The 21,772-nt window shown below is 45.1% G+C and overlaps 1 protein-coding gene across 1 annotated transcript; it reads right to left on the reverse strand.

Moving 5' to 3' along the window:
• Positions 1-492: 492 nt before the first annotated feature.
• On the reverse strand, positions 493-21,454 carry LOC119395836 (uncharacterized). Its single transcript, XM_049416782.1, has 5 exons — positions 21,128-21,454; positions 13,567-13,718; positions 7,972-8,039; positions 4,765-4,851; positions 493-673 (listed from the first exon to the last, which is right to left on the reverse strand). Exons 1-5 carry the CDS (start codon positions 21,233-21,235, stop codon positions 549-551), a joined length of 540 nt encoding a protein of 179 aa, XP_049272739.1. The 5' UTR covers positions 21,236-21,454; the 3' UTR covers positions 493-548.
• Between the last annotated feature and the right edge of the window lie 318 nt (positions 21,455-21,772).

A 21,772-nucleotide genomic window follows, 5' to 3' on the forward strand; every position in this document is an offset into this window, starting at 1 on the left:
ATGCGCCTCTGGATGAAAAGAGAGGGCTTGTGGTAGAAGGAGAGCAAGAGGACTTTGCTTTCAGCTGCTCTCACAGCCTTGCCCTATGCAGTCCTTCGCCTTGTAACACTTCCTGCCTTCTAACATTGAGGTGCAGGTGGTAGTACGACGCACCACGGAATCTATACCACCAAGTCTTCATCTCACGCGTGACCTTGCGGGTTTTCTGTCATTACCGCTCGGCATGTTTATTGATATCGACGCTACAACGTTGATACCTGCTCGTCTTTCGTAGACTTATGGAGAGCCATGGTCTTACTGGGGACAGCCTCGGGGAAGACGTCGACAAGCAGCCGATCTATTTAGAACAGATAACCAAGAGCTAACAATGGGTCTGGAAGGCTTGACTTACAAGTGTGGTGTGTTCTTTGACTGACAACGCTAGTATAATTAGCGAAGTCGACCGGTCATTTGCACGAAACTCTTACGAGCGAGACACTTTCTGAATTCAACCCTTCTTTACTCTGCTTTATCCGCCTTACAAGGATTCTTGCGTTTTTGTTTCATGTTTAGTAGTCACTGCAGGTATCTTTGTCGTACAGTAAAACACCATTTGCGCAGAGGGCGGCGTGCTTCTTGAAACATTTCTTCGATACAGCGTGCTTCGTGGTGTTTCGGACCCACAAGGTACATTCTGTAAGCAGGAAAAAAGAAAAAAAAAATTATGCTGATAGCAAAGCTCCAAATATTCCAGAGCAGAAACGGTCGCGAACGCTGTCGTGTGCTCATCATTTTAATACATTACAACGATCAAATAACATAAAAAATACTCAACAAAGGCCGCGTACAAGTTTGAAACCGCATGAAGGGCACGTATAGGGCTTCACTAAGGAAGTAAGAGTTCCTCTTGTTTTGAGGCGCTCAAAGAGCGCGCTGGAAACGAAGAAGTTCAGCAGCGCACTCAGGGCACGTTTCCTGATGTACGCGTGCGCATTTGGGAACAGGAACTTGTCGACGCTGTTGGTGGCGAGTTCCTGCTCTCGGTAGCTCCTGATGACGAAACGGCGTTGATCCGAATAATGCAGGCATTGCAGCAGGATGTGCTCGAGCGTCTTAGGCTGCGAGCAATGCGTTCAATACAGAGGAACTCTTGCCTGCCAACAAGGTCCAGCAAACTTCACCTTGTGAGTTCAACGGACCTTGATATCTCCAGAGCCGAGGCTACGTGCTGCAGCAAGCGCTTCGCGCTCGCGTCGCGTGTGGTGCGTTTTTTTTCTCTTACTTTTTTTGGCCCGCAAACGGCTCTTTTTTGTGCGGCGCTCCCGCTTCTTCCGGTCTTCGTCGCGGTCTTTCCTGTGCACTGCGCGCATCGCGCGACACCGGCTCTGACGGGGGCACAATTACTACTCATTTCTTTCACTTCCTCTCATTCTTTCATTCCCACTCCGCATCCCCGCGCCGACCTGTTGAGGTGTGAACGACAGGTTAGACAGTTACGGGTCGGTGCTTTTATCTTCACTTCTTCTAACATAACCACTTACTAAGGAAATGAATCAGCATTTCGTCTTAAGCTGACAAAAGTATACCAAGCTTAGAGGGATGACGTAGTGGAAGATTACATGCTGATGGATGCCGTGAGCTACGATCCCGTACCTTCATATAGCAGCAATGCTTGCTTAAACATAGCCCATTGTTGCAGAAGATGGCAGGGTAGCTAAATATTTTTTTTCGAAATGAATTGGCAACAGATACTTTATCTCGAGTGCTTTACGTAGGTACACTGAAGGAGCCATATTTTTGTTTTTTTTTTGTATATTTTTCCTCAAAGAATATCACTTTTTTTCATATCGGTATACACGAACGATAACAATTGAAATCACAACTTATATTTGGTCCGTGACCCCCATTTAGAACATGGATAAAACTTTGTAAGTCGAGGTGAGATTAACACAATATATCAAACAGCCTACACTTATCGGCAAGCTGCTCAGAAAAAAGAAAGACAGCAGGCTCTGATAACAAAGAAATGTTAAGCGCGGAGAAAGCATTATTGAAGAGTGCATACTATCTTTTGACAGTTTGAAATGCGCCGATCATAGGCAGTCTCGCATGTCTGATAACGGCGAGAGCAGCTATGAGTAGTGAGTCACAGAACTGCACGAAGAGGGCGTAAAATTCCCGAAGTGGTGGCGAGGATGGTGAAAGGAAGGCACGTTACTGATGTTCGTCCAGAAAAACGTACTGAAAGCGAGAAAATTGTTTTGTAAAGTGTGAATGCAAAGGCAATAACTATTTCAAGTGTTTGCTATTCGACAAACGTTCACCAGCGTTCAATGACAAATGTTATTCGATGAAAGTTGGAGTCGACTTCGAGCAGCGCGGGAGGAAACGCCGACTGGTGAAGTCCTCTTATGGCTCATGACAACTGCGTTTTCAGCACGATGTAATGCTTCAAACAACGTTTAGCAGTGATAGTACTGGGCGCACAACGCGTTAATTGCAGTATACAGCCTTCTCGTCCCATTTCAATTACACGTATTTTATTTGTTTCTTTATTTCAAGTAGAAGTAAGGGTTAATTTTTTTCTGCGTTTTCATTGAACATATTTTCTTCATGTGTATAGAAGTAGAGGTTACTTGATTAGCTGAGAAGCTACTATGTAAAAATGATTGTTTCCGACCGCTTTCGAAGTTTACAGATGTCGAGGTATGGGAAAACGCGTACACGCTATGCGGCACGAGGTGATTATTATACGCGAACATTCCAACGGGTTGACAAAGACGTTACATCGTCCAAGTGGGATGCTGCGCTAAGCATTCCTGATTTGAAAACACAGCTATTGGCAGCCAAACGAGCCCACGACGTGGCGGAGAGGCTAGGCCTATCTGTCCTGACGTGGGAGCAGCCTGTTACGTGCTAGTTCACTCCTAGGCGGACCTGAACCACAATATCAAGATGTGCCGAATTCACGCATGTGTCCCAAGTTCTCAGCGGGGAGCAGGTCACTGTCCAAGACTAGTTTATTCCGTCAAGGGCAATGAAATATCTCTAGGCTTTAGTTCATTCCGACCTAGAAGTAAGCACTCACTGTGACTTATATTATGCTCTTGCACATCTCGCTCCCATTAGTCGGCAAACTCATTTATGAGTCAACTCATCCATATGCAGATTGAGCCGTGAGTCTGAGTCTGCTTGAGCCCGGGTGAGTAACATTTTGATGGGCCTGAACCCGAATGAGTCCGGTTCAGAAAAAAATTTAGATTGTCGAGTGAGTCTGAGTGAGCTCAACATCTTTTTTGCCGACCTATGGTGATGACTACTCAACTTCAGCATTACTCTCAGCATTATGCCGACATACGCTTATATTCACGTCTACTCACACATTCATCAACGCAGTAGCGTTCATGCGTCAATTCAATATTTATTGGTTAGAGGCGCGAGTTACGGGAGGGGGTGTTGAAGTGCCTTAAGCCCCCCCCCCTCTCTCTCACAATCTCTTTCACGGGAAGTTCTTGATAAAAGTACCTCATGTGAGTCATATCTTTCAATAAAAATGTCTTTACTAGAGTGATCTCTACATATTTTGCCGACCTATTTTCCCTCCTGACAATTCCTCGAGCACGAGAAACACAACATAATGAAGAGGACTTCACTTTGAGGGGTTTGCTCTACAGAAATAGCTAAACACATTCAAAACGTCTATGACGATGCAGAACAAGCATTGTATCACGTTTTAAAAACATATCTGCAATGGAATAAAAAAGGTAGGATGCTTCATAATGCAACAACGTGATAGCGAGGCTGATGAAATGTGATTAAAGGCACAAGGGCCACCACCGGCCATAGGATGTCATGAATGCCATGCAAGCAGTCATGCCTAGTCCACAGAAAATGCTTCGCATGTGGCAGATGCGTGTTGACCTCAAAAAGGTGTACAATGATTCGTTTGGATGTGATGGGTTAAGTGGCCCTAAGGCATATCGCAGATAAGCGTCGCGCTGCTAAGGTGTAGCGGCAGGGATCGAATAAGGACTTTTTGGCCACTAGCCGAATCCATGCGGGTTCGCACACGGTTGTGTGTCAAGGTTCTGTTTCAAAACCTTTCTCCCTCCTTGCTGGATTCCGTAGAATTGATTTGCCATTTTCGCTGTCCATGTGGCTCGAGTAGTCGACTAATTTGCCCTTGCGCTACCAATTGTTATCCTCCTGGTAGGCTCGTTTGGTAGGACGACAACCCAGGGAAGGTGTTGGTGCAACGTTAGGCCTCCGGACAAGGACCGATTTTGCACCAACTAAGGCGCCTTCTATTCTGACATATCCGTGTGCAATTCTTTGTGGTTTAAACGGGTGGATGGAAGAGGAAGAACGGCGGAAATAAACTTTATTGAAAAGAAAAATGAGAAGATGGCGGGTTCTGAACATAGGCAGCTGGCGGTGAAAAAAAAAATTGCTGAGAAATATAGTCATGGTGTAAGCGCGAACGGTACGCCGTTCTCTGGCTAGCAGAAGCATCCTAATATTATGACGACTCATACTTACGTGATGTAGGTAGTCTCATCTGGTTCGAAAATGTTCGTTCAGCTTAAGGTTAATGTCGCACGTTACAAATCAAATAGCGTTACCTGGATGACTAGTGTGACGACGCAAATCAATTTCTGGCTACCTCTAATATTTTAGGTCCACGTTGCTAGACTTGATTGTTGCTTCATTGGCAAACATGTAAATTATTTCTATATTTCATATCATATATAAAGCTCTTAACAGTAACACGTGATTTGCCCTTACGATAGCCAAAGTAGCGCAATTCCATGACGGCGCACGTGAGGCCTTTGTCAGCGTAGAGGAAATGAACAACATCCGTACGAGCGGTGTCTGCAAAAAGACGAAAATGTGTTTTCTGAGGAATCTAGACATTTAGCGACAATGGCATGTTTACACATAGCAATATAAAATTTACTGGAATGATATATTATAGCCTGCTTCCTGGCACGAAATATAGTCATCTTTCTTTGAAGAATTGTATAAAATACCAGAAAGATATACCGGTATGCATGAATCATGCCATAATTGGGAAAGGCATGCAACGCTTATTGCTTATCATACCCTAACATCTTATTCTGTTATATCACACGACTCTGCGGAAATCATCTTTCGTATATTAGACCCATTCGACGTGCTCAAACTAAACAAGCTCCAACAGAAAAGCGTTAAAGGTTCCTTTTGTAGCGGACTCATCAATACTACAACTGCCGTTATTTCCCTTCCATCGCTATTCTTTGTAAGCGGGTGTTACTGTGTGAACGTTAGACATGGCAGATATACGGGCACGCTAACACTTTACCGCTGCCTGCTCCCTATGCGTTCAGTCATTGGTTCGTAAATCTGTGCGATATATGGTGCATTAGCAACGACATGCATTCGCATGATCGTGAGAGAGATAGAGAGAACAAGTATTTAATTCAGCAAAACGAAACCGCAGAATCTTTCGAAGGACCTGGCCGAGGGTCCTCTTTATTACCAGGGAGGCCTCACCGTTAGACCCATTTACTTGAAGAGAAAGTGAAGTTTTGTTTGTGAAGACCAATACGCGTGGCAAGCAAGTGATGAATTTTTGGTTCGCTGCTTTATAATGAGGCTGCACCTTGCATTGGTGAGTTTCATAGCCAGTTAACAACGCCGTACTATAGTTTCTTTTGGCAGCAGCCTTGTAGAGAATGCAAATGGTATTTTCTGATCTTTAACATCGACTGAGGGTTTAGCATCGGAGGCGTTAGTACCAGGCAATGGTGCAGGAAATAAGTGAAGTGGTTGTAATAGTGCAACAAAGACTCAAAATTTATCCAGTGTTCAGCAACTGCAACTGAAACGTTCGCCTTCTATCAAATATCATTTAGAAACAATGTGCACAATACTAAGGTCTAAAGCTGAATGTGGCCAGTAAAGGTGGCCTTTTTAGATATATAACGCTAAGGAACGCACAGGCAAAAGCCCCTGCTCTCACGTTTGATTCAATGTTCACTCACATTTGACAGACATATATCAATTTATTTCCCATTTCATTCAGTTAAGTTGTTCTCCTTAATTCCCATTTGATTCACTGTGTGCATTTAACACTCACTTCTAATCACTTCGCATGTACTTGCTATATCAATTCACTTTAATACGCATTTCATTCACCTTTAACATTAATTCTTACCCGTGGAACGCAGGTATGCACCAAACAAGACTTTCCATATCATTCGTATTTTTTCACTCACGAACAACACTTGCCACGGTGATCAAATGGTTATGGTGCGGACTGGCTGACCCCATGGTCGCGGGATCGAATCCCGGCCGCGGCGGCAATGCTCGATGCCCGTGTACATAGATTTAGGTGCATGTTAAAGAACCCCAGGTGGTCGAAATTTCCGGAGCCCTCCACTGCGGCGTCCATCAGAATGATATAGCAGTTCCCCAACAATTATATTATATTATTACTCCAGAATCACATAAGGCTCATGCGTCAAACAGGTCTTGATGACAAGTTGACTATTCCTGATGGCGAAAACAAATCGCAATAGCAGCGAGCGGCAGAGATTCTATGACCATCAACATTAGAAGAAATTATCTGCACTGAACTGGGTAACAGCGCAAGCACGTGACAAGCAGACTAAGACTAACTACCGCGTCTCCCTCAGTCTGTTTCGCCAGCTTTTGCGCTGTTACCCAGTTCTTATAGTGTGTATGAACCAGCCCAAGTTAACACCTCATTGGAGTTCATCTGCACATAGCTACATAAGTACAATACTAGAGAAACGACTACATCTACTAAAAAAAGAGTGTTATCATGGAAATATTCGCAGAGATCGTATCACATACTTGATCCTTCGACAAGTACACTAAAGGGAGTAGGACGAACCAAAGGAAAGTTCTATTTCGACATGTGTAAGCGATTTGTTAGCCTGGGTGGCAGAGTAATTGAAATTCTGTTTAAGTAATTAAGACTTCAGCATTCAGGAGCCGCTAGAGAATTGTTCGGTATGTACAATTTGCGCATGCATAAGTAAGCAGCCGTTTGTTTAACAAATTATTTCACGACTACCTGGTCTATGGAAGCTTCCAATATGATTTTCCGCGTCACAGTCGCCGGATCATTAAAAAAAAATCAGAAATGAGCGGCTCATAAATCACGAGGTTCCCAACAAATGCCCGTGGCGCCGGGGGATGTCCCCTGCTCTTTTTCGTTTTTAGTTTGGTAGTACATTCAAACTTCCTCTTTACATGCTGGTATACTACACTTAATCGCATTAAATAAGATAAGGATGCAACTTATAGAAACAACGATAACAACAGCGAAGCAAACGAGCTTTTCAGGATATCCAAATGTTAATGTTCAACTCTACTAACACAAAATCAGTGTTTGAGACAGCCAAACTATCACGTTACCCATGACAAATATGCTAACATGTCTCGGACGCGTTCATTCACTTCTGCTTAGTGTCGCTGAACTCTGGGCAATGCAGGCTTCTCTTTAAAAAATATGGTTTATTACCTCAAGTGTTATAGCTTGCGTCAAATGATAAATTTTCCGGGGCCATTTTGGACGCTTTCTCGCTAGCGTTCTGAGCAGCTGTAACTGTTTGAGTGCATGATCCGCGAGAAAGCGTGTTTATTTATTACGAACTGCTTCATGGCTTCGTGTGCATGTTCTGAATTCAGTATGCGGGCATTCATGAGGATCGAATGTGAAATACAACCATTTTTGTCTCTTTTGATTTGCATATGTTCCAGTATAAAAAACAATTTATGGGTATTTTCATTGCCCTCTTCTTCGACTCCTCCGAACATTTGCAAGAAATTCGAGATTTCTTCTTTCTTTACTATGTTTTTATAACTCTCACCATTATTACCTCAAAATCAGCAGCTTCTACCAATGCACGTGAGTACATAATAAAGAAAGATCAATAATATAGCGTAATTTCTTCTTTAAAAAAATTAAGACACACATCTTACCATTGTCCACCACGATGTTTGCTGTGTCGATGGATGGTCCCTTGGTGAAATGAAGTGTGGCATTTTTACTACAGGCAAAACACGTACACAGAAAATGAGCATAGGGGAATTATGACTTTTACTGCTTCATACGCAGTCATCACGTTTTACTTATATAAGTTTGGTCGTACAACATTGAAACAGGCTCGGCGGTAGCATCTCGCTTAACTCTGTGATTGCACTGGGAGTGTGCCAGTCATGTTATCAGGACGTTAGCTTTCAAGGGATAAGCAATTACTAGGAAAAGTAATAGATCCGCAGAAAGAAACGGAGAGTGAAATGGTGATTATGAGCAGGCAATCACGCGTAGGAAAGTGTGTTTGGCGTATTGATTTTTTCCTTTGAATACTCCTTCTGTATGTCGAAATTCCTATGTGAAGGGCAATCAACTCTTACCGATAGGATAGTATACAGCATGATGACAATAACAGTACAATGTTATAAAGGAAACTTTCCGAAAAGACTCCGCGAGTATCTATAGCAGAGTCATGTCCACTTAAACCATGACAGCAGTCATCCACTTCTATTAGCTATCGAAAATAGGAGGAAAAACACTCGAGTGCATCAGAAAAATAATGAGCAACGATTGTTGCATATGCTGGAAAACGCATTTAAAACAGTTGCTCTGCAATAAGCATTTGACGTTCGCCTGCGTAAGTCTGACTGCACGTGCACGAGAAAAAATATATTCTTTAATCAAAGTACCTAGGTCACATACTGAAGGAAAAAAGAATACTTTTGATTAAACAGCCGTCGCTTACTTTTCTATGTCGTTTCTCAGTCTCTGCCCCCACACAAAGCGAAGCTTGCTGTGAGGTGGCACATTCTCGCACTAATTTGCTGGAAAGCCTTCGCGTGGCCCGTGCATATTCATCGAAATGCGGGAAGGAAACAGCAGGTAATGCTAGAGAAGCATTCTGTGAACGAGAGTTTTTGGTTGGAAGATGGTTTTCCCGGAGGGCCTACTTGCAGATTTTTCCAAATCATCAATCCTTTCTGGAAAGTGATCTCTAATCTCGCCTCCAACATATTACAAGTGGTGTATCCTTTCTTACCGAGAGAAGACGCTAATGTTCGCAGAGAGGCGCGCACCACACCGTGCCGCCCCCTTTTCTCCTTTGTTCCTTCGACAGAGGCCGCGGCATGTCCATTCCACAACGACCTGAGATGCTTCGCGGGAATTGTGACGAACACAATCCGCGTTGGAGTAAAGATAAGGTGAAGAAGGTAAAAAATGACGAACTTCTGGTTGATCAGTATATGGGTAGTGCCACATTCGAATTACAAGTCGGGACCTTTTGAAAAGCGTTGGCGCGTGAAGTCACTCAGAGTAATGGACGTACGATGACGCGGAATGCTGTGGATAACTTGTAGGAGAGCATCACACCGAAAGACAAGCTAGCACCTCATTCTGCTGCTGTTCACACCTTATTCACATGCCCCTTCGACGGTATCTCCGTATTGAGACAGTCGGACGACCATAGATAGCGATGGTGCCTTGTTTTCGCCCGACACAAGCTCGCACCGCCCATGGCCAACAGGGAGTGCTAGGCGCTAGGCGAAGCGGTCTGGTTGCTTCATGAACAAAACCTCCTTGAAAGGGAATAGTGTGGCGGGGTGTTTCTAATTCAGAAAGAAACCTTTTAAGTAGGATTGAAGAATTCTACAGTATCAATTAAAGGAAAACAAGCCTCGCGATAAAACTGAGCATGACATAAGCTGACCGCAATACAGCGTTGCGCGTCCACGCCCTGCCATAATGACGGAGTTGAACAATTGTACGATGATCATGAATTAACAACGCAAAAGGGGCCCAGTGCACGAAAGCCATGACAGGCGTCATACCAAAAGTAAGAAACCTCAGAGCTAACGACCCATTAGCTTACTTTCTCTATTACAGAAGATATTAACGAATGAAATTTCAGACACGATAAGAGAAACGATTCAGTTTAAAGGGACTGTCTACCGTCCTTCATCGCTTTTCTGTTTTGTACAGCATTCGAAAGCATACCGTCTGAAGTGCCCAACCTTGAAGCGGTTTCTCTGGAAAGTTGGTAGAAAATTTTAAAACAGAATTTTTCGATCTGCGTTCGGTCTTCTTCGATTGGTGTGAATACGCCCCACAACACTGGTTGGTGGACGCGATGACGATTGTAGTGCCGGTAAAACTTAAAACCGAAAGCACATGTCATTTCTGTAGAATTTATTTTTTTTTTCTCTGAACACTAATGCAGTGAATGTAACAGTCGTTTTAAGCGCACCATCGGTTAAATGAAGCGTTATTATACGATTACAGAACACTCGTTTTGCTATGATTGCAGTCTATGCGTTAATTTTAGCACTGCTGCCGCAATATTCCCACAGACGTTTCTGTAACGGTTTTGCAGGCAAACGATGTAACGAAACTCCTGTACTGATGTAGCGATTATAAATGCATGCCTTCACAGCGCAGCACGCGCGAGACATCCTAACGATAGTGCAACGTAACGGTACAACCAGCGCGGGGTGTTGAAGCAGACGAACTCGAAAGCGGCGGCGTCGGCAGCGCCACCAGGCGTCTTTTTGGGCGCGTGAGATAAAAAAAGTACAGCAAAATTTACTTTTTGACGTAATCGAAAACTGTTTCAAGAGCGGAAAATGCACTCTCAAGTTCTACATGTTTGTTTTTAAGCAAAATAAGTCCACCTGCATGGATAGTCTGTCACACCTATAGATTGCGGGAATTGCGGCCGCTTTGCTGTTGGGTGACGCTAGCGGTCATTCTTTCACGGTTTTACAGCGAAAGCTGTTATGAGATCATTTCACCGGCCGTTTTTGGCGCCGTAGTTGTCCGCCGCCGCCTCCGCCACCGCCGGTGTCCGTAGCCAGTATCGCTCGAAATAAGAAAAAAAACGAAATGAGAAAAAAAAAATGGAATGAGGTTCGAACCTGGGCCCTCTGCGTGGGAGCTCAGTATTCAACATCCCAGCCATGCCGGTGCTTGAAACTGCCTTGCAAAAAGGTCCTATACAGGCTTCATGTCGGGAAGGAACCACATTAGCATATGCAATATAGCGCGGTAGAAGAGTAAAATAAGCACCAAGCGTCGCACAACGCGAATTCTGTAACCAGGCGTCACACAATGCGAATTGCGCAACGAGTAGGTTGTTGAATGCTTCCAACCCATTACAAAAGGCTCTGCCATAATTCTTCATCGTAATCAGGCACAGCATCAACAAAGTGCGCATAATGCGTTACATGCGTTTAGCAGGTACCAACGCTCTCTGTAGAATGACGAAAAATGACACAGTGCCTGCTGCCCTACTTCTCAAAAATTACAATGATTTATAGCGTAGTGGGTTCCTCGCAAGTGCACTTGTATTGGTTGCCAAGGAAGCCCATAAGCGCATGATCCATTTTCTAGGGGTCTCAGTAAAGTTCTTCGCCCCCCCTTCTCTCTACCACGTCGACGTATGTTATACAGCATGACGGGAGAGGGAAATAGCGACCGGGCGTCACCCAATGCAAATTACGTAACTGGTGGGCCGTTTAACGCTTCCAACCCATTACAAAGGGTTGAGCCATAAATCTTCATCGTCATCAGTCGTCGCGTCAACAAAGTGCCCATAATGACTTACAGACTTTTAGCTGGTGCCTCGCTTCTCCGCAGAATGACGAATAATGGCTTAGTAGGTGCTTCCCAACTTCACAAAAATTGTTATTTATGGCGTAGTGGGTACATTTCTAGTGCACTTGTATTGTAACCCCAAGAGAGCTTAACGGGCTCTAGAAACGCAGCTCTTCCAGCTTTCGCTGTGACTGTGCTGCGGTTTCAACGCAGGCCTGGCATTTTTTCAACATCAGATTAAAATTATAATTCTTTTTTTAGGGGGTGAAAGCGCGCTCGTTGCCGCCGATGTGACGAACGATCTTCTCATTTTTACCACAATCAAAAAATTTTTTCCCAGCTGTAGACAGTCCCTTTAAGCAAATTAGAGAGCAAGATGGCTTCACGAAGCAATACTCTGCAATTTATCACTGTTATGCTATAACAAAGGTAACTTTGCTAACAAACAAAGGTAACCTTGCTTATATTCACTGGTGGCCACGTTCTATTCACTGCTGGTACAGGGAAAGTCGCAATAGTAGAAGACACTCAAGCGACAAATTCGCCCTTTATCCTTCAGCTGACATTAAATGCGTGAAGAAATATATGATGGCCGGAGCACGAGTTGTTCCCAAAGTTCCGGGTTAGCGCGGGAAGTTTTATTAAATAAAGAGACGGTCACACTTGCGTCGCCAAGTAACATCATAAAAACTTACGGTCGATTTCATGGCTGAGAGTATCGACTGACAAGAATAATTTGGAAGAACATTACGGGTGGTGCGTTCAGAATTGACTCGAGCAAGTTTGTTTGGAAACCATGCCACGTATTTGATGTGGAACTGCCACACTGATGGTTACGTTGCATTAATGCTTTGTCTCGATAGCTGATTTGCATTTAGCCTGTACCGTCTTCGTCCGGACAGCTCCCTTCACAATCCACGTTGGTCGTCTGCTCATCAGAACCGCTTCCTCCACCCCACTGCATAGTGCATGGTGCCTTGGCGCCATGCATCAGAATTATGCTTCGGTCTTACGGCCAGTCAGGCTTCGAAATTCAGCTTACATAGCCCTTCTTGTATATACGCTCCCCTTTCACTTGCAAGTGCGCTTTGTTATCCGTGTCAGCGCAGTGGAGCATGACATACACACCAAACGTAGTTTTATATTTGAAGCGTCACTTTACACTGTCAGAAGAGCGAAGCGTGGCCGACATACCCAAAAATTACTGCGGTGCAAAGAATTGAAGTACTTCAGCACTGAGCACCGGTCTGTAGGCAGTGGCGTAGCCAGGGGTTGGCAAACCGGCCACGTGCCCCTCCCGATCTTTTTTTTCTGACACGGGACACAGAGCACAAACTGACACTCGACCACAGTTGCCTACCCGGCCCCCACTTCGTATCAATGTCATGCCCCCCCCCCCGAAATAAATTTCTTCCTAGACCACTATCGGTGGGTACTGCATAGTTTGTCTAAACCGCGCAAATACGCACGGTCTACTTCAAAAACGTGTGGGGATTCGGTGGTGGTGTGGTGGTGTCCGTAGCGGAAGTTCAAGACAATCCTGCATAGGGAAATTGAGACAGCATTTATTTGATGAATCAGAAACGCCTAGAAGGTAAAGACCCAGTCCTTAGTGGGAGGAAAAGCATGAGCAGCTTTTTAGAGCGGGTGAGCGGTCATTCTACTACATAAAGTACTACGCTACATGCCCTCGAGTGGCCAAGCGGTTCTCCGAATGAGTGCTCCCCTCCACAGGACTTGCACGCTAGTTTCAGCGCTTTCGCCTCAAAGCGTTCAGGCTTGAGATGCTGTGGTTGAATTGGCTGCGGGCTCATAGAGCCGAGATTCACAAGTTATGGTATGATGACTCGCCCTAAATGGATGCTTACGTTACGTAGAATAAGGAGTGAACATTTTCAAACACTTACATTATTTTAGAAATTCACACTCGGAGAAATAATACGTGTTACCTTGGAGCATTTTTGCCTACGTTGAATGACCACTGGAAGGTCGCTGACGGGACGTCAGGGTCATAATCGACGCGGGTTGCTGTGAGGCATTTAAACTTGGGGTCCTGGTTTACGTCCCTCAGAGCCGCGACGAAACGATCCATGCCCAATATCTGAGGTGAGACAGAAGAAAGTTAGGAAAACATTAAGCGAAAGCGAAAAGAAGCCGCCCCAACGTCGCTGTTGCTTTTTTATAAAAGTGCATAGACGTTTCACAAAAGATCAATTTCCTTTGGTTGGAAATTCTCCTCTAGTTTTCTTTTTCCTTCTATGGGATTCTTTCGAGTCTCTGCTTAAGACGTGTCTGCACGCACCGAAAAGTCAGTTGTTTGTATGCGTGTGATCATGAGTGTCTTTCTGTTTCGATGTTCTTCGTGAATAACTCGCCGGGTGGATAGCGATAAAGGTACGCGGTGTCCCCAAAACTTAAAGCAGTTGGTACCGTGCGCTGTGAAAACAAGTTCTCTGAGATTACGTCGCTAGTCATCAAGTTCTAATATCTTATTCGTGTTTTGTATTCACGAACCCTCAAAGCATTTCCGAAAAAAATAATTTCACCATCTCCCCATAAAAGGAACCCTGAGTAGTATGCAAAGCAGCCGTGAGTGTAATTAGATTTCTATAAACGTTTTATTATCTTCATCACTGTTCATGGTCCTTTCATTCGAAGTTCCCCTGATGTTGTTACTCGGCATATATGGCTCGAAGCTCAGAGGAACGGTTCCCCTCATGTTGTTACTCGTCATATATCACTTTAAGCTCAGGGGAACGTTTACCCTAGAGTATAACGGCCTTGTGGTCCCTAAAGTATAACGTTAATGGCTCTTGCTGCAAAGGTTGTAGCTTGAAGTTTGAGAATGCGATGCAACACGCCCGTTTCGCTTCGGCTTCGCGAACCCGCCGCTCCGGATCGGCTGAGGCACTGGCTACGCCGACGCAACGCCGGGGAGACAGGCCTCGTTCAAAAGCTGCTTCGCACCTAAGGGTACCTCGCATGATTTATGGCGTAGTGGGTACATTGCATGAATGACAATGATTTGTAGCGCAATGGGTACCTTGCATGATTTATACTAGAGCACGCGCTGCAGTTGAGCGAGCGCTCTACCGCACGCCCATGTGTCAGGCAAACATTCCTTTCTGACACCATGCGCGAGCTCTCCTCTCGTGTCAACACTTAGCCTCCACTTCGTCCTCGTCCTCTTCTTTCTTCCATACATCAAGTGGCAGCTTTCTCTCAGGCAAACATTCCTTTCTGCACACGATGCGTGAGCTGTCCTCTCGTGCCAACATTTCGTTCTCTTCTTTCTTCCATAATCTAGTGACACGCAGGACACTGGTTACGCCGGGGGGACAGGCCTCGTTCATAAGCTGCTTCGCATCTAAAAAACGACGCCGCTGGCTAGTGCGCGAGTTTCATTTCACCTCGAGAACATGCACGACTGCAGAAGCAGCACACTTGCGCGATCCCATTACATCAGTGCGGTCTATACAGCAGTCTGTTTTAAATACGAAGCCTTTCTTAGCGTACCGTAGGCACTTTGAACATTTCTATATGTCAGTCTATCAGCCTCCTACGTCTGGGTGATCTCCTGGCCACCTCGTTAACATGGTGTATATGAAAATGGGCACACAGGTGCACAGTTGTCCTGCGAAAACGATTCAAGGGCCATAAATTTATTAATGCGACGCGCCTATCGCGTATATCGTGAAAACTTTTCTCTAGCACGTGTGCCTCATATGCGCACGCCACAGCCAGTGCGTGCATTCTCCAAACGTAATTTTGTTTATTTTTATTACAACCTGTGTCAACTGAGAACTGACACCATTGGAAATTTTATAAGGCACTTTGTTGGGGTTAAACAAGAATATTAATTGCCGTTTGTTATGAATGGAGACTTTAATGTAGCAGACAAACGCTGGCAAAGGTCCAGCAACGACCTCTAACCGGCCACGACGCGGTTCGAATCGCAGATGAATGTGTTAGATGAACGGTTTGTTAACGTCAGTCTTCATGGTGGTGCTTATGTAACTTCAATAGCGATTTCGGTGCTACACACGCGGATTATAATAATGAAGTAAACAATAAATACGTACTTTTATGACTCAGCGTCCTATAGGCTGCTTATTTCTGCAAGAATACGCCAACGAGCGCTGCTTACACTTCGTTTCGTTAAAGGTCATGTGTGTGCAATAACGTGATTGCCTACGTGTCTTTGGACCGGGAGCTGCCCTTCACACGCAAGTGTAGTCGACGCGCCCGGTAAAAAAAGCACATTATATGCATACAGCTACTAAAATTACATAGAGAGACATTGACACACCTCGTAAGACGTAGTGCAAAGCCATAAAATCTCGCATGCACCACCATTCACTGACTGCTTCGCATGAAATGGTTTCCTGCAATGCCCAGGATCTCGAGGAATATTTTAATGCATCATTTGCTTTAACTGGTAACACAAAGTGATTAACGTTGTGGTGCAACTGAGGTCTGTAAGAAGTTGCTGCTTTAATGGTTAGGTATTCTGGTTATAAAAACGTATATCACGGCAGTGTCGAATCTGTGTGCAACCGCGATCTGTAAATATATGCTGCTGTAAAGAGACTTAACCTTCATATTCTTAGCTCTGACGACATGTCCAAGACTATCAGTTCGAGAAACCCGCTTGTTCTGTCCACAAAAGTTCAAGCGAGAACCCCGCCCACTTCGATTGCGGTGTGCTGTTGAAGGTTGGTGACCATATCTTTCGCCCCATGAAACCCCAAAGCTGCCTTGTTGTGGCTTTTTCTGATAGCCAACTGTGGTGCCGTTTGAGAATGCACTTGGTGCGTGCAAGTGAGAGCTATCCTCAGTTACTAAAATACAATTAACGTGTTCTGGTCTAACGTATGATAACTTTTAAGATGTGTGAGCAGTTAGTTGTGAAAATTTAACGCCCTTTTCAGCGCTTGCGAGTCTTGTTTAGTCTTTCGATTGTTTGTTCACATCTACACATTTCCAACTCGACAGGCGTTCATTTTATCGATTCAGCATATTTTAGTCGTCTTAATTAGCATCTCTGTAACCTCTTCGATCACTGTTATGATTTAGTTAATTGTACAGGATTTGTACAGTTAATTGTACAGGTGGATACCACAATTGTGGCTTTGATTTGGTTGTTTATTGAGCTGCTTTCTTCATTCAATTGGCGGTGTTGGTCATAATTGTATAGAACTATCGGCTACTAACCATTGTGAGTGTATATAAATTATCAGAAGTTAAATGAACGCTCATAACACGGCACAGCAGGAGCTGCTGTGCAGTGCTATCAGCGTGCCAATGGGGCTGTCAAAATGACGGTTTCAAATATAATACATGCTGCCAAAAGAAGTGTACTACAGACCTTGAGAGCCAAAGCATATTTATGGGTAATTTTTAGCCTGGTGTCAGAAGACGCGCAAACGACAGCCGGAAAAAAAAGTGAAGAGCAAGAACGCTCGCATTATTATAACCCATAATAAGGTGTGTGTTATAGTGATAACGGGTAGCGTGTTTGCAAGTAATCACACGCTCTATGAGAGTTACATTACGTGAAACTACACTCCCGTTACCTTTTTTTGTTCTTCGTCGAAGGGTCGCCTACCCAATGAAATTGCAATTAATGCAGTGTGTCAGACAAAAATAGCAGTGGCTGGCGATCGCGGATGCAGGCATTTAGTAACGGTTTAATTCAAGTTTTAGAGTGCTAGAAATTTTGAATGTGGCAGAGCGCTTGTAATTCTACGATGTGACCCTCATAGCTGTTGCGCAGAGCTTAGTAATCTACCGTTGCAAAGTGAGTAACCTACAATGGCAGGCAAATGCGTCAATTACAGGAGGTCCGGGTGTGGAGCTAGCCCCCTCCCCTCTCGCACCCCGGCACTTCCATTGGACTGCGTATCATACAAGTCCTAGTCAGCGGTAGCATTTCTTGCAATGCAGCTTGCACTGACTTCGAATTCTGGGGAAAAAAGCCGGTAGATCCCACGCATTGTGGGAATCGATGTAATGCGAAGCAGCAGCAAAGAGCTGCATACATCGTCTTGTATGTCGTTTAGCAAATGCGTGTCATGGTTTTCATGTTAACTCCTAATATTTATGTTCGTCACACAGTAACGTCGCGCAATGCCAACTTCGGGGTAGATCAAGCTAGCGAAGCGGCCGCCAGCACACCATGAGCCTGGCACGTAAGTCATGCTGTACATGACATGTGTGTCATGACTTTCATGTTAACTCGTGTTATTTATGTTCGTCAAACAGTCACGTCGCAAGATGCCAATTTCGGTGTATATCAAGCTAGCGAAACGGCCGCCAGCGCACCATGAGCGTGGCACGTGTCATGCTGTACATGACATGCGTGTCATGATTTTCATGTTAACTCCCGTTATTTATGTTCGTCGCACAGTCACGTCGCAAGATATCAATTTTGGTGTACATCAAGCTTGCGAAACGGCCGCCAGCGCCCCATGAGCTTGGCAGGTAAGTCATGCTGTACATGGCACGCGTGTCATGATTTTCATGTTAACTCGTGTTTTTATGTTCGTCACACAGTCACGCCGCGCACTACCCATTTCGGGGTAGATCAAGCTAGCGAAACGACCGCCAGCGCCCCATGAGCGTGGCACGTAAGTATGCTGTACATGACATGCGTGTCATGATTTTAGTGTTAAAGGAGTCCTGACAAAAAATTTTCGCCCCGCGTTTTTTTGCTGCAATGTGTTGCTGGGGGCCTGTTAGTCATAACACGGCACATCATTTGCTGCAGCGCGCGAGAGATAATTAATTACAAGCTCCTCATTACCGACACAGCCTCAGTTTCGGTTTGACAGAGCTCCAAAAACGGCAAGCCGCCGGGTGCAACTATCACCACCTAGCGAGTGAAACGCTCGGTCACGTGAGCACACAGAACAGTGACGCATTTCCGCGCGGTCTGTCGTCCTCGGGCTCATCGTCGTCTGATGGCGACGATTTTCTTCCGGCGGGGATCGAAGGAATTTTCAACGTGGCGAATCACTTCAGGTTTGACCCGCTGGCGAGGAGCGATTCGTCGGGAAGCGCGTGAAAACAGAAATGGCGGCTACGACGTCATCGTAACTTGTACCGGCTGCAATGGTTACGTAGGGGAAGTAGGGGGGTCACCTCGGGTCACCTCCGAGGGTGTCAATGCACTAGGTGCGGCCTATAATGCTGGATCGCGCTCGCGAACTTCAAAATTCATATAAAATACCTTCCAAGCTTTATTCGCTATCGATATTTTGCAGATTGTACACGCACGTACACGGGAATCGATCCAGCAGGCTATCTCGGCCGCGCCATTTTGTGTCAGTACCCCCTTAACTCGTGTTATTTATGTTCGCCACACAGTCACGTCTCGCAATACCAATTTCGGGGTAGATTAAACTAGCGAAACGACCGCCAGCGCCCCGAGAGCGTGGCACATAAGTCATGCTGTACATGACATGCCTCTCATGATTTTCATGTTAACTCGTATTATTTATGCTCGTCACACAGTCACGTCACAAGATACCAATTTTTTGTGTATATCAAGCTAGCGAAACGAACGCCAGCGCACCATGAGCGTGGCATGTAAATCATGCTGTACATGACATGCGTATCATGATTTTCATGTTATGACTTGTCATTTGTGTTCGTCATACAGTCATGTTACGCCATACCAACTTTGGTGTACATTCGATTAACCAAGCGACCAGGAGAGCACAAAGTCGTAGGCGGCTAGATAGATAGATAGATAGATAGATAGATAGATAGATAGATAGATAGATAGATAGATAGATAGATAGATAGATAGATAGATAGATAGATAGATAGATAGATAGATACGCTCAAAGTCGCAGATGTTCGCTAAGAAATGCTTCGCATTTAAAAAGGCACCACGTTTACATGAAAAGGAGGTAATATTGTGGTGCAATTCTCTTGACGCGGCACTCTGTAGACACGTACCGCCCTTCCATTTCCCCCTTCTGTTTGCCGGTATAGTGCCCAGAGCATAAAGTTTTCTGGTCCATTGTTTGCGTTTCGGTGTTTCGAGTTGTGGGTTGCATCGAATACCGCTAGGTAGGTGTTTCGCTAGCATCATCATTGTACAGGCGTTTCTTATACAGAGCCCGTTGCAGAAATCTTAGAGAAGAATCAGTCTGGAGGCGCAGCGGTGGCGAAACGTTTATGGTGGTCGGCTGGTGACCCGAAAGACGCAGTTTCCATACCGGTCGCGGCGGTCGCATTTCTACCGAGACGAAATGCTTGAGGCCCGTGTTCTGCACGATTTATATGCCCGCTGAGGTGAAGCAGAGGTGGACGAAATAATTCCGAGCCCTCTTCAAAGGCGTCTCTCGTAGCCTCGCTCGCTTTGGAACGTGATACCCCACAAAGAAAGCTTCGTACGCCGTCCGCGGTTTGTTTTGAACAGTTGAACAATTTTATGAAAACATGCACCGCAATTTTCAGCTGATTCTTGGGGATGACACTACCATATAAATGTTTCTGCAACGTCCCTTCGCTCGCCAGCTGCCCGTCACTGGACGGTATACCCGTCAGAGGTACAGGCCCGAAAAGAACAAAAAAACAAAACAACGACTGATGCAGCAAACGGCGCTGCGGCCACGAACATAGTTATGCGTTAATGAGAAAGTTCTGCAGGATGCTTTTGACAGGGGCTGCCAACGTTGATGCGGTCGGAATTCAAGAAATGTAGTGGACACCCCGCATTGCTGAAGTCACATTAATTTACTGTTTGTAGCAATCACGCTGCGCTGTTCGCTACTGTTCGTTCATTGGCGATTGTTCGGTTATGTCGCAGTGGATATTAGTGAAACGTTGCATTGATGTCTACACAGTAAAAGAAGCTGCAAAAATCCAACGCTAATGGCGGGAATGTTTTTGTAAGTTTGCGCAGATGAAGTGCGCTTTTACGCAATTGTCTCAGCATACTATTGGGAGTTTCTGCTGTGCAAAACCAAAGACACATACTCAGTCTGTTTTTTGTCCAAGTCATGTCACCTCCAATCTCTTGAGGTGCAAATAGACCCTCTCGTTTCATCGACGTGCAATTACAAAGACAACCGCTTGCGTTCGCACCGAATTAACGGATAATTTTGGCATAGTGGTTTCGAGTCCGGTGTAACACGGACGGTTTTTTTAGTTCAAGACTATAATTTGAAGCGGTATGCGGTCTTTGGGGACTATAGTCAAGGTAGGTCGCAGAGCGCTAGTGGTCACTTGTCTTATTTTCTGTCGCACACAGACCTTCTTATTTGCCTGGTTGCGTTCCTGTCTTGGCGTTCCGTGACATAGAGTAGTGTGAGCTGGCAATGAAACTGGCTGAGGCCATTGTCATTGGCTTTCTTGTTTCTCGAACCCCCCCTCCCTCTCATCCCAAATATATATGAATAATACTATAGCATTTTTTGTCCCATTTTCTATCGTTACCTTGCTTACACCACAGTGCTGATTTTGCATCATCGAATGAGATTAGTAGTGCTTCCTTACCTTGAAAGCATTAGGAGTATCACGGTGATGTTTGTGAAACTTCCAAAAGGAACGAGCCGATGCAGAGAACAGGAAAACCTGGAATGCAGCCAGCGTCAGTAGTAACATCGGGTCCAAAGAAGACAGTTTTGCCTGAGAGAGGATAACACTAGTAAGCGTGTGGCAGGAAAGATTCTCGTTCCGCAAGCTAGGTGTTTTACATCCGCGTCATGGCGCACCGCAACGTCAGGCCGCAGGAACCGCTTCCTTTCTCGAGACCTGCACCTGCGCGCTGATACTATCGCTGCCCACTGTAGCAGTGACACGTATGCTGCATGCGTCCTACGTGGACTCGTGCTGCCCTTGCAAGGCCGTGAGTGCGCCTTCTTTAGGTTGGTCCGATAAAGAAATGAGGTATCTTGAATTGTCACTGTGAAGAAGGTGGGTGCAGATGTGATCAGTGATGACGTGCACGCGGTCAATGCTGTACTATTACATGTTTTTTCTTGGTTTTATCGATCGCCTGTTGCTGTATAAAAAGGACACGTGTGATCAGAAATAAAACCATTAGTTGAAAGTTAGCGCTGTGTGTGTGTGTGTGTCCTTCTTTTGTCCTTGTGGGTGTGCGCTACGCCAAGCAGTCTCATGGATCATAACCAACTAGCC

This window comes from Rhipicephalus sanguineus, chromosome 6 (genome assembly GCF_013339695.2).
Source record: "Rhipicephalus sanguineus isolate Rsan-2018 chromosome 6, BIME_Rsan_1.4, whole genome shotgun sequence".
Classification (NCBI taxonomy): Eukaryota; Metazoa; Arthropoda; class Arachnida; order Ixodida; family Ixodidae; genus Rhipicephalus; species Rhipicephalus sanguineus.

Bases quoted from the DNA above. Each gene is read 5' to 3' on its own strand.
- LOC119395836 (XM_049416782.1), bottom strand. From the start codon at position 21,235: ATGTTACTACTGACGCTGGCTGCATTCCAGGTTTTCCTGTTCTCTGCA. The intron at 13,719-21,127 runs GTAAGGAAGCAC...GTCTCACCTCAG, and splicing joins ATACTCCTAATGCTTTCAAG to ATATTGGGCATGGATCGTTT. The intron at 4,852-7,971 runs GTAAGATGTGTG...GTCTTTTTGCAG, and splicing joins AAACATCGTGGTGGACAATG to ACACCGCTCGTACGGATGTT.